General features: G+C 40.2%; 1 protein-coding gene across 1 annotated transcript in view; it reads right to left on the bottom strand.

Moving 5' to 3' along the window:
- kcnab1a (potassium voltage-gated channel subfamily A regulatory beta subunit 1a) overlaps window positions 1–11,378 on the bottom strand; it is a 121,846-nt gene extending 110,468 nt beyond the window's left edge. Inside the window, exon 1 of the mRNA XM_008275966.1 lies at window positions 11,302–11,378. Within this exon, the coding sequence (XP_008274188.1) occupies window positions 11,302–11,312 (11 nt within the window). The 5' untranslated portion in view covers window positions 11,313–11,378. The remainder of the gene's footprint in view (window positions 1–11,301) is intronic.
- Between the last annotated feature and the right edge of the window lie 929 nt (window positions 11,379–12,307).

The following is a 12,307-nucleotide window of genomic DNA, read 5'->3' as shown; positions in this document are numbered from 1 at the left end:
ATACAATTTTGGAGGGTGTGCGAAAACTTGTAAAATTATCCACTGAAATGGGAGACTGCAGTCACCAGCCGTGGACTGCTGCATCTGTGCTGCATTGCTGCACCGAGGCCACTAAAACATTTAACTGTTCATTTATGGATTTGGATTCATGCAACTCCTTGGTCTGTGTTGTGCACACAATGCTTTAAGAGTTCTGTGAATCTGTTGGCGCAGTGTTTGCCTACACTCGCAGTATTTTAACAGTGACAAATACTGCAGTAAAGTCCACAAGGTGTGTGTGTGCGTGTGTGTGTGTGTGTGTGTGTGTGTGTGTTAAGCTTCAGTTATGACAGAAATTTTTCATATCCCACTCTGTGTCCCCTCTTCCCTCACCTCTCCTCTCTTAATAGGCCTTGAGGGGGAACACAGTGTATCTTCTTTTCTTAGATGGCGCTATACCCAAAAACACACATCCACCATCTTACACACACACAAACTGGCAACGAATCAAGCTCCACTCCTTTATATTACAATCTGGGAAGACACACACACACAGAAAAGACAAGAAAAGTGCTGATCTGGGGAAGTATAAACTTTGCCTGCGTCAGTGTATCCGCTTAGTGCTGTAAAGTAGAGATATATGGTGTCACTAAAACTGAGTGTTCGTTGCAAGTGTGACTACGCAAAAACGCAGACAGAGAAAAAAAAAACTCATGATGGGACCAAAAGAGTGTAGAAGGCACAAAGACAAAATGACAGGAGGAAGGGAGGAGAGGAAATAAAGGAAAATTAAAGAAGTGTAGGGTAGCAAGAGCAGTAAGATGAAAAGGTCTGAGAACGCTGGTTTCATGGAGAGAGATGGAGGTGGAAAGAAGAGGTATTTGTTTATCTGCTGAAGGAGCTCAGTTGGATATTATATTGACCCCTCTTGAGCTGCGGTTTCAAAGGTCTCTCTGAAACCCACAGCAGGCGACGCTCCAGCTGATTCCACCTCTGCATGAGCACTGCAGCACCTCTTAAAGCAACATTTCACCTCGGTCAAACAGCGTCTCTCCGCTTGGCAAATGACACTGTGCACAGGAGAAGTAAAATATTTGGATCTCTGGTGCAAGTCTTCTTGAAGATGTGCAGCTTTTCAAGGTGACACAAAACAAGTGAAGTGAATGCAGACACTCACAGCTCCTCAATCTACTGCTGACAGGTACACACTCTGGAAGAAACACGCTCTCATCCCCGTGCTTTCATGTCTATTGTCAAAGTGACAGCAGGCCCACGGCTCCCCCAAGTGGTAGAACTACTAATCAACACCTTAAAACAAATTCCAGGACACTTGTTAGGTATCTCTCTGCCTCTCTCTTTTGATCTCAGTCTCCCGAGACTCTCATTTTGCATCTTCTCTCTATAACTAACCCAGTGCACCTCACTCTCCCACCCACACGTTCCATGTAACTGTTAAACATGTTTTAAAAGTGTCTATGTTTCCCCTCTAGGGGTACATCACACACCCACGCTATTACCCCTCCTGTGCACCGCGCCATCATTACAAATTAGGTATTTAACTGCTGCTGTTATCTTAAAACAGAAAATAGTTCAGTTCAAACACACACACACACACACACACACACACACATCCATTACTGGGTCCCTTTGGGAATTTTTAATTGAGTGACAAATGTGTGCTCAGACCTCACAGACTATCATTATGAGTTGTGGTACTTTGGCTGCGGTGTGACTTGCTAAAGGCTACAGAGTCACCTTGAACATCAAATTTAAAGTAACAGGATGAGTGTGTGTTCAAGAGCCACAAAGTTAAACTTGGCACGGTTCCTTTTCTCTAAACATGAAGTAGGGTTGGAGAGTAAGATGAAGTTCTACTGAGGTTTTATCCTTAAGTGACCTCGCTGGGGCCCAAGGAGAGCACTGACTCCTACATCACCGCTTATCTGCCCTCATCAATAATAGACTAATACCAGGAGAGGGGAGGAGCAAGGCAGCGATACCTAAAGACCCAAGTGGAAGAGAGAGGGAGAAACACAAACGGAGAGATGGATCATTTACGCCTTTCTTATTTTCACAGTCCAGTAAGTTTAACTGATTAAAAACGCAAAGAGAAACAGGACAGAGGGGAGATATGAATCACCATGCTGACAGTATCCTGCAAGTTTTCTTTACTTGCCAATTGTCAAATCACTGTCTTAGTTTGTGTCTTCTTCTGATCTAAAAAAAAAATGAAATGAATTATTTCTCTAATTATGCAACCTGGTTTAAACCCGAGAGAGTTTCAGAGATTGGTCAGTCAAGCGTAGTGATCCACGGTGACTGTTTGGCCCGTCCAGACAGCAGTCAGCTCCTGTCTGGCACTCTCCTAAATGAGCATGTCAATAGGCCAAACTGATGCCCTATCGATTCACAAAGTCAACTAGTGCTGACACAAGTGAAGCACCAGAGGTCTGTCTGTGTGTGTGTGTGTGTGTGTGTGTGTGTGTGTGTATGTGTTCGTGTGTGTGCGTGCGTGCGTGTGTGTGTGTGTGTCAGAAAAGAGTAATCACTGTGTATGTCAGGAGCCCGGCTGATTTTTCAAGCTGTACAGCTGATTTATTGATGAGAGTAATGTTAAGAACGTGCATTAGCTCCCCCAATATCCGACTAATGAACTGGAGACGTGTGTGAAAGTGTTGGAGTGTTGGAGTGACTGCCCTAAATGCCCCACATGGGAACAATATTGATTAAACACAGACTAAGTCTGTGTGGCACGCCTGTTATTGCTACAAATACAATAAAGCTGCTCCTGTGTTGGGTATATGTTGAGGTTTAAGGTTTTGTTGAAGAATTAGTAGAACAGGGTAAGCCTCAAGGGAATTACTAAGCCAACGAAATGTCTTTAAAGTGCTGTTTAAACAGAAGCATGTCTCAGTGACAGAGAGACAAAGAAGACAATGCAAAACAGTGATTGATAAACTTGAAGCAGTTCAGAGAGCAGTCAGTCCTTTTCTTTCAGCTAATATCATTCAGCTCCAGCACACTATGAACTACACTGAAGTCAAGATTCGTGGAATGTTACAACAAAACATATTTCAAAGTCAGCTGAATAGTATATATATAGGTGAATCCTGAATTCCAAAACATTAATCATGGGATAGAAAGGCACATGTGTATATATACTGTACAAACTATGCATTTATGCAACATTAACAGAATGTTTTTGCTACATCAGTACACAATCATTTTGCAACCCTACCATTACTTAATGATTCTACCTCTGCACAGGTGTTCACACTTGTCTTGCCTGGTTAGAACTCAGGACTGTGCGGGTGTACTGCTCTATTGACATCTACTTTACTATCCTCTTAATTATGCTGCACCTGTTGGAGTGGAAAAACTTGCTAACTTTATCATCTATATTAAGCTACGTTCTCACTGCAAGCCTTGGTGCTCAGTGCTTTTTGTGGAACAATGGCAGCTCTTTCCATATTGTGATGTTTGTGGATTGTGGAGTTGAAGCCAGACATGGTCTCGGATTTTTTTGTTTGGCTGTTTCTTTTTAAAATGTGGCCAAAATCAGATTAAAGTGTGAATTTGGGATTTTTCTATAAAGCGCACGAAGAAAAAAGGGGATTGAAGTCCTGCACCGTCAGGGCTAAACCGGGTCCATAAAGGTCAGTTTAAGTTTATGAAATCAAGCTAATTTGATATAGGATTAAGTAGCCAAATAACTGTGCGTCTTATTCTTAAATTTATTTTCTATAAACTTCAACTTTTTTTTGGTGTTTTAGGAACTCTGGTTAAGTACCAGCTTGATCTTCGCCTCACCAGTAACCTGGCCTGGACCAGGTTAGGTTCCCAGCATAAAGGTGACAGACTAACCAACCTTGAAGTATGTTGAATTCCCTTTTGCAACTGAAGTAACCTCAAAGTAAGTCAGTTTAACAATATTAAATCTGTCTTATTTGACAAACTTGCTCTATGGAACAGGGCCCAGCTCTCGATCTTAAACTGATCTATATGTGCAAAAGAACAATAACAAAGATGACACATGCAGCACACTGTTGCACAAAAGTAAACACAGAAGGCACTGAAGTTAGTGCTTAAGGTTTAATTTATGAGCTAATGTGAAGTGGAAAGCAGCAAGCTAATCAGAGATGATAACGAGGATGAGATGATAGCAAGCCAAATTTTAAATTGTGGCTTTTGTGGAATAATGGCTGCTACTTTTATATATTCGTGTGGCTGAGGAGTTGGAGCCAGGAGTGGTGAGATCATGGGGAGAATGGCTTCACTGAAACACATTTAATCCTAAATTTCAGGATGCCTGTGTCTATTTTAACCAACTCTTTTCCACGAGACTCTCACAGCAGGACACTCAGATACAGACGAGTAAAATAAACATCACATTGATTTTGATGTAACTTTTCTTACTGAAAAAAAAATCCAACCTGAATCTGAGTAAGGGACGCACATGGAAGTGACCTACATCAGAAATGAAATCAGAATGTGAGTCCAAGTGATTTGTGCTGTTCACACTGTTATAAAAAAAAAGAAGAAAAAAAAAGACACACATCTGAGTCCCATATGAGCAAACGAACACCTGACTTGAGCCACTTTTGCGTGCGGTGCAAATGACATTAATATTGTCCCATCCAATCTCAACCTAAGGAGAGATCTAATCAGCCAGAGGAAATGGAAACACCTGCATGGGCAAGACTTAAGCCGTTCTCCTTTTCATTGTGGACATCTGTCCATGCATTTTGATTTCCTACTACGTTTGTTATTAGAATGATTATCTTCTTTTTTTTTATGTATATCCATACATGAACATGGCATGTAAAAGTTTACATAACTAATATATATTGGATCTCTTTCTTTATGGAAGCACATTGCATTTATCAAACAGTAAACTGAGGCCTTTTCTTGTAGATAAAACTTCTGCGTCTCATAATTTTGTATTTTCCTTGTAATTATGTAAAACCCCCTTATAGTTAAAGGTAAGGTGGTTATCACTGTGGAAGAGGACAGAAGCCTTATGACCTGCGCTTTCATTTTACTTTGGCCTGAGACTTTGCTAGAATCAAAATAAAGTTTCTTTTTGGTTCTTTTTGTTGTTGTTTTGCTTTTTAAAGCAGAATGTTTTACATATTGTTACATTTATTGTCATAAGTCTTCTTCACGTGCTTGAATAGATTAGAATATATATATAGTAGAAAACAGTGACATTATTTCACTGCTACATGTATACGCTATACACTGTTTAATCTACTATAAAGCATATTCTATAAGATCTTTATATGTTTTTTATGACAATATGTTAAGGTTAAGGTTAGTAAGGTAACTAATAACTAAAGCTTTCAATTGTAATGAAGTACTGAACTGTAGCAAAGTCTTTAGCTCATCTCTGAATGTACTTAGTTACAGTCCTGGCTTTAACAGTGAATAACTTAATTGAACACATTGTACCATAAAATCCCTGATTAAAGAGACTTTCCCATCTTGTAATTACAGCTCCCTTTCCATCAGTCCAAAGCAATTTATTACATGACTGGTTCGAGGCCAAAGGTGTCACAGGATCTTGGTTGGTCTAATACCCTGTGTGCAAAGCCCTTCACAGTTTAACACACCCTCCAACATTCATAATAGAAAAGGTTATAAACCAGGTACTTATACTATATCCACATACAGACAGGTGTTATAAATTAAACTTGTAATTTCCTAAATATTTCTTTTTAGAAAATTTTACTTAACTGTCTTCTGCAACACAGAACATAATAAATAATAAAATACATTTTGTGTAGTGAAAAATATATTTTCTCTGGTGTTGATGTGTCATTTTCACAGATGAGTACATAAAACAAAAAGGTAAGTTTCTAAATGTTTATTATATATGAATGTTTACAAGTGAACGCATGCCTGCACACACAAACACAAACACACACACACACACACACACCCACACACACACACACACACAATACACACAAAGGCTTCTGTGACCGCCTGACCAATTAAGTATTTAGAGAGGATACCAGCTCTTCTGTTAAATATTCACTTGTTTTCCAGGATGAATAAAGGATGAGCAATTGACGCATTTATCTGCATGTTTGTGTGTCTGACTGCATGCGTGAACGCCTGTTGGTGTGTGAGCAAATTTGTTCGATGAATCGCCGGTTGAGTGCACAATTTTGCCGACTGCTTCTTGCTTACAAATTACAGCTTCCTAAAAGCACACACCGACACACGCATGATTGCACACAGAAAAAATGACAAACAAGTAAATGGACAACAGCACAAAGTGACACAAATTAGGCCCTGTCCTCTTGTTCTTCATGAACAGCACATAGTGTTATATTTGTTTTTCATTTTTAAATGCCTCTTTGTTTTTTAGTTCTAGTGTTGTCCATCCCCACTTATAGCCCGTCAGTTCTCCACTCATGCTGTTTCTGCCTGTTAGGCACTATAATAAATAAAGTGGTGTGCCTGGACAGCTTCTCCTTACATAGGCAGATGCCAGAGTCTAAACACTGTTAGTGTACACAGGGCTCCAGGCCAGAAAGGCGAGGCTTGTAACTGGCTGTAGTCAGTAAAAGGTCTTTGCGGTTCAAACACAACTCTTTTTATTGTCTATCATTTGTTTTTTCTAGTAGTTTGAAACTACTTATTCTCAGCCAGAACATGAAATATATGGATGGGGATTTTAGCTGCGAACTACAGACCAGTGTGATGTAAAAACTTAACATCGATTGCAGTTAAAGTGCTGGAATTCATGTAATACAGTTTCAATGCAGAACTGCATCATGCAAAATTAAGACACACCAGTGGAGCAATCAGTAATCAGAGGGTTGCGAGGCTGGTGGTACTCTACTGATTAATCACAGTTAATTATTTGATTTTTTTATTGATTTTTACATAACTTGTTGTAAGAACAGCACTGATTATATTTTTGGTAACAGAAAATAAAGAAACACAAGTGGATAACTGAAAATATCGATGAGGTTTTACATGTCATTTCACATTTTGAAAACACATAAATCATTAAAATGGTTGCAGGACACAGACATTGAATAATGTAGATAAAAACATCAGCAAAGAATGCAGGCACAAAGAAAGAACTGAGTGACTGAAGGGGAGCCAAACAACTGTGGGAACACTGTCACCTTCACAGCACAGTCCATCAGCAGGCAGAGCTCATTTAATCAGATGGACTGACAAACATCCAGACTGTCTAACAGAAACACACAGGGGTGTTTCCATTACTTCAGAGGACATTACACTGACTTATTTCAAACTGCCCAACTCTTACTCTAACCTTAAACCAAGTTGTGGCACTAAAACCTTGTTATTTACATAATGGGGACTTTTTGTCCCCAAAACTCTTTTGGGTCTCCACAGTGTGATTGTACAGACTCCTGTCCCCTCAACACAAGTACACACATAAACACACACACTGGTGCAGTCCAGAGCACATATGCTTCATTATGTGACCTTCTACCCCCTGGAGGTACAAATGCCCCTTCACTGTTGCTCTCTTACCCAGCATTCCCCTGCTCTGTATCCAATAATATCATGGCCTCTAGAATAATCTTTCTGCCCACTACTAGGTTGATTGAATTGATGTCTCTTTTAATTTAGTGTGAGTAATCAAAAATCAGCAGAGTGCATTTGCCTCTGTAACTATTTATCATTTGGGTTAAAAGGGGATGTTCTCGATTCATGCTTTCATTTATTTATTTTTTACTGGAAAGATTGACTGACCACAATAGTGTGTTTTTCAGCCTAACATTAATTTATTTAGCCTCAATGAAAACAAGGAAATTGCCTTCCTGTCCTGAAGTAGAAATGAGACACAAACATCACTATTTGTCCAAAGTGTGTTTTGAAGTACAAAAACTGTGAACCAGAAAATGCATTTTACAGATTTACAAAAGTGTTTCAACTGAAGCAGGAAGAAGATTTTCTCACACTGAAGTGACTCAAAAATCACAGATGGTGGAGGAGTCGAATCACAACACACTGCAACAGCTGCACCCTCTTTAATACAATGTGAGAATTTTGAGGATGCAACAAAAGCAAAGTAAGAGAATGACGGAGGCAAAGGAAGCACCAGAATGGACCTGTGCCAGGTATTTATTCAGGTGGCTTAAAATCATTTTCTGAAGATTTTTTTTTAAAATCTTCCTGACAGATAATAGTCAATCTTTGCTTTTCTAACATGCGGCACTAACAGAGTCACATAGCGACAGTTTCTGGCCATGACTAGATAATTAGCGTTAACATTCACCCAGAGGAAACGTTGAATGCATATGTTCTGAACTGAAGAACAGTAAGTTGTCACCACAGCCTACATGGTCAAGATGCACATTAATGAGACAAGGAGCATGCACCCATAAGAAGCAGCACTATGTGTCTCAACCACACTCACAGATGCTCCCTCATGACTTAAAAACACACACCCACGCTCTACAAACAGACACACACACTCTTGAATAATAAACTGTGGAGCATGTGAGGGCATTCTGTGGAGCTGAGGCTCATAACTGCACGTCCCCTCTTCCCATCTGTGCTTTTTTAGTAATTTTGAATGATCAGATGTTTGGGGGGAAAAAGTAGAAGGCATGAATGTGGCTGTTATGTGTATGTGCTCGTGTTTATGCAAGGACTAAACGTCAATAAAAAAAAAAATATAAGGACACTTTTATTGGTTGTCGTGTTGGGAAGGCAGTCTTGGGATATATCTAGGCTGTGTTGTGTTGTTTGGTCCAATAAAGCTCCAAAATTAAGTTTAAATTGGGATTTATTTTCAAACTTGTAGCTTCATGTTAGGATTGCCGTTATACAGCATTAATGACTTTTCTCCAGTGTTTGTATTTCATCTGAAAAACAGGGTTTACTTGCTTTTTCAGACCCCTATAAAATATTTAAAATTTAAAAGAACTTGCTATAACAACCTTTGACCGGGCAGTTTGTCATCGGTTTAAAGGGGTCACAAGCCAAAAGTTTGCGTTAGGTTGCTTCCACATATTTTATCATGTCACGACTCACCTCTCCCCACTGAGCCAGCAGGGCTTTGTAAGGAAAACACATTGGAAGGGCAGTGAGGGTGCTTCACTGATTTGCATCTCTTCCTTTGGGGTGTTCATATGTTAATAAAAGCAATATTTTGCAGTTTGCTCTTGCCTGGGTAAAGTCGTGGCTGGTTTTGGTTATTTTATGGTTCGAGCATTGGGAAAGGATTCACATTTCTGTTCTGTTTGTGTGCGTGTGTCTCTATGGACGGACTTTCCAGCACAGGTCTTGACCACTGATACACACTGACCTGGAAAAGGACGTCGACAGCCAGCTGTTATATTAGGTTACTATAGCAATAACCACAAACTTACAAACACACACATGCCGGTGGACATACATATGTCAAGGTCCTGAGGCAAAATGCTAACAGTGAATGGCCATATGAAGTCCCATAGTCCCATAGTTTGGTCCAACAGAGATACAAACTGGCATCCTCCCTATTCTACTCATCCCTTGTTTCCCTCCATTGGTGGACAGAGGAGGGATAGCAAAGTCACACTCAGTGATGCCATTTTGCTAATGCCACCATAACAACAGAATAAGTTTAGGCCATGTTATTATTATACTGACTGTTATACAGTCAAATATGCTGGCAGAATTTAGCACAGAATCGCTGATGAGAGAGCCTCAGGGATAGAATGGGCTGTTCGAATGACCAAAATATAGTTCATGGAAATGCTAAGCCAGCAGTCTCTCCAAAAATAAAACACACATGGACAACACATTTTTAAACCACATTGTGCTGCCAGTTTAGACATTGCATGTTTTCTTTTGTTTATTCAAAAATGGTAATTCTTATTATTGAGACATTTTTATTTTATCAATCTGGAGCATGAATTAGTTTTTTCTTTCATCAAAGCGTCTGACTTTTAAGATATACAACACAATACAGTTATGAGCTAGTAATATTCTGTGGTTCTCGTGGTGATGCTGTTAAAGATTTAATAATATTTGTAGAGGGCAGCAGTGATCATGTGTAACAGTGTGAATGTGAAGCATGCGGTTGTTTTTGAAAAGCATTTACATTAGATTGAGGAATAAAGGTTGCTGGAGTCAATGCCAGAAACTCTGTCAGACAATGAAATCTTTTATTAAAGAGTCTTCTTCGCTGACAACAATAACAACACAATACAGGCAAAGCAGCTACATGCTGCTTTTCTTGCCTGAGGGCTGAGCAGCGATCCACAATGTCCCAATCACACTCACTGAAACCACTTACCAACACGATGCTTAGTCACAGATGACAAACCAGAAGAAAAGCAATGAGCACATGATGGCGGTTTCTACCAGTGCCTGAGGAACAAGAACTGGATTACCTTCCAAACAAAAATCAGTCAACATTTAACATGATTCATTTGGAGGATGCTTCAATCCCTGTTTTCAATCCAGAAAACGTGTAGTACGTCCATAATATATGAACAAGTGATGTGTAAAACACAACTTTTAAACCACTGCAAAACAAATATGATAACAGGTGCTGAATACTGACATGTTGCATATGCACAGCACAAGATTAAAAAAGTATGAAGAGAAAACAGGTTCATTAAACTGGTAAACAATGTGCACGTATGCATTTAGAAACTAAGTTTAATATTTTTGAGGCGTAAAACTATTGTGCATGCATTTGTGTATCTGCATCAAATGTAGTTCGATCCAGCATGAAGCAGAACCTAAAAAATGTTCATCGTTACAAAATAATTATTTTTAAAATGTATTTTCCTTTAATTTTGTTCATGTTAACAATTAATGAATCAGTTCAGAAGTTCACACTGCAACACTCTGACCAAAATACTATATGCCTTCAGAGAATGATCAATCAGCTGGTGGGTTTCACATAGAGATCAATAGTCAGTTGTCCCTGTGACGCAGTGACTTTGTGTATTAGAAAAAGTGTGGCCTTAACAGTGTTGAAACACAGACGCAGTGTGTGGCGCAAATGCTGGGTATTGTTTTTGCACATTTTCTACTCCTTACATGTGCAAAACTTTTTCAACAATTGCACATGTTACTAATTTGCAAACATCTCCACTCCAATGAAATAAGAATAATCCAAGCACAGTGTTTAGCACACATGACTTCATCTACAATCACTCACCAAAAACTGCAAGCAACGACCAATCAAACATCGAGTCACTCAAACATCATATTTTAAAAGTCAGCTCCACAAACAAATAGGACTAAGTCTATCAACATGGCAGAACAACCCAAAGCTAACAGACACAAAGGAATAACCCTCTCATGCAGACACACACACACTCAGGTTACCTGTAGACCATGCCTGTCTGACTCTTCACTGTATCGTGCAGCGACAACGAGTGGAAGTTGAGAAACTCCTCCAACTGTTTGAGCTCCACCACACTGTTGGGTTTGTTGGACGTCCAGAGCATCATAGGAGCGTAGGGTCGCGGCCCTGTCCCCGAGGATGTCTGTCTGAGCAGCCTCCCCTGACCCAGGCCTTGGGCCTGGATCCCACCCTGACCTCCACTCTGAACCCTGGAACCCTTCTGCTTCGGGTTGGGGATATCCGGGCATGTTGCTTTGTACAAGTACATCTTCCAGCTGTCTTCTTCACTTTATCCTCTCTTTCAATCTCTCCCTTATTCTGTTACTGTGTCCCACAAACATGTACGCTCGCAGTAATCCAGGTAGGCCCCTCGCCCACTCAGCGCTACATGGAGCAGAGGAGTGTCTGTGTGAGCATTTGATTAAAGCTTAGTGTGAAGAAGAAGTATTCCTCTGGTTAAAGCTGCACATAAAGTATACTCCTCTTATTTAAAAAAACAAAGAAAGAACTGCAGGAAAATCCAAAGCGGAAAAAGATATTTTGAAACTAAATTCTGAAGTCCAGAGTGATACTTGAGTCCAATCTGTTTGCAAAAATCCACACAGGAAAACCAGGCTTTTTTTCCTCACATGTACCGCCCCATGCGCTGTGCCACATATGTTCTCTGTGCACATACATACATGGAGGCAGAGAGAGAGACACACAAACACAGATAACTCCCCCTCTCTCCCCTCTCCTCTTCTCTCTCTCTCACACACAACACACACACTCATGCGGCCACTTTGCCCCTTGCTCAGCCAGTCTACATTATAAGCTCAGTTTGGTTTTGCTCCCTATTAAATGGCATGGGAATCTGGGACGTTTTTCTCTCCCTCCCTCTCTTTCCCTCTCTCTCTCCCTCTCTCTCTCTCTCTCTCTCTCTCGCTCCCTCTCTCTCTGTGTGTCTGTGTCTCTCACTCTCTCCTTCCTTTTACCCTTTTTCTCCCT

This window comes from Stegastes partitus, unplaced genomic scaffold, assembly GCF_000690725.1.
Source record: "Stegastes partitus isolate 25-593 unplaced genomic scaffold, Stegastes_partitus-1.0.2 Scaffold62, whole genome shotgun sequence".
NCBI lineage: Eukaryota > Metazoa > Chordata > Actinopteri > Pomacentridae > Stegastes > Stegastes partitus.
Note: the sequence above shows the minus strand (reverse complement) of the source record. Positions and strands in the feature narration are given on the sequence as shown.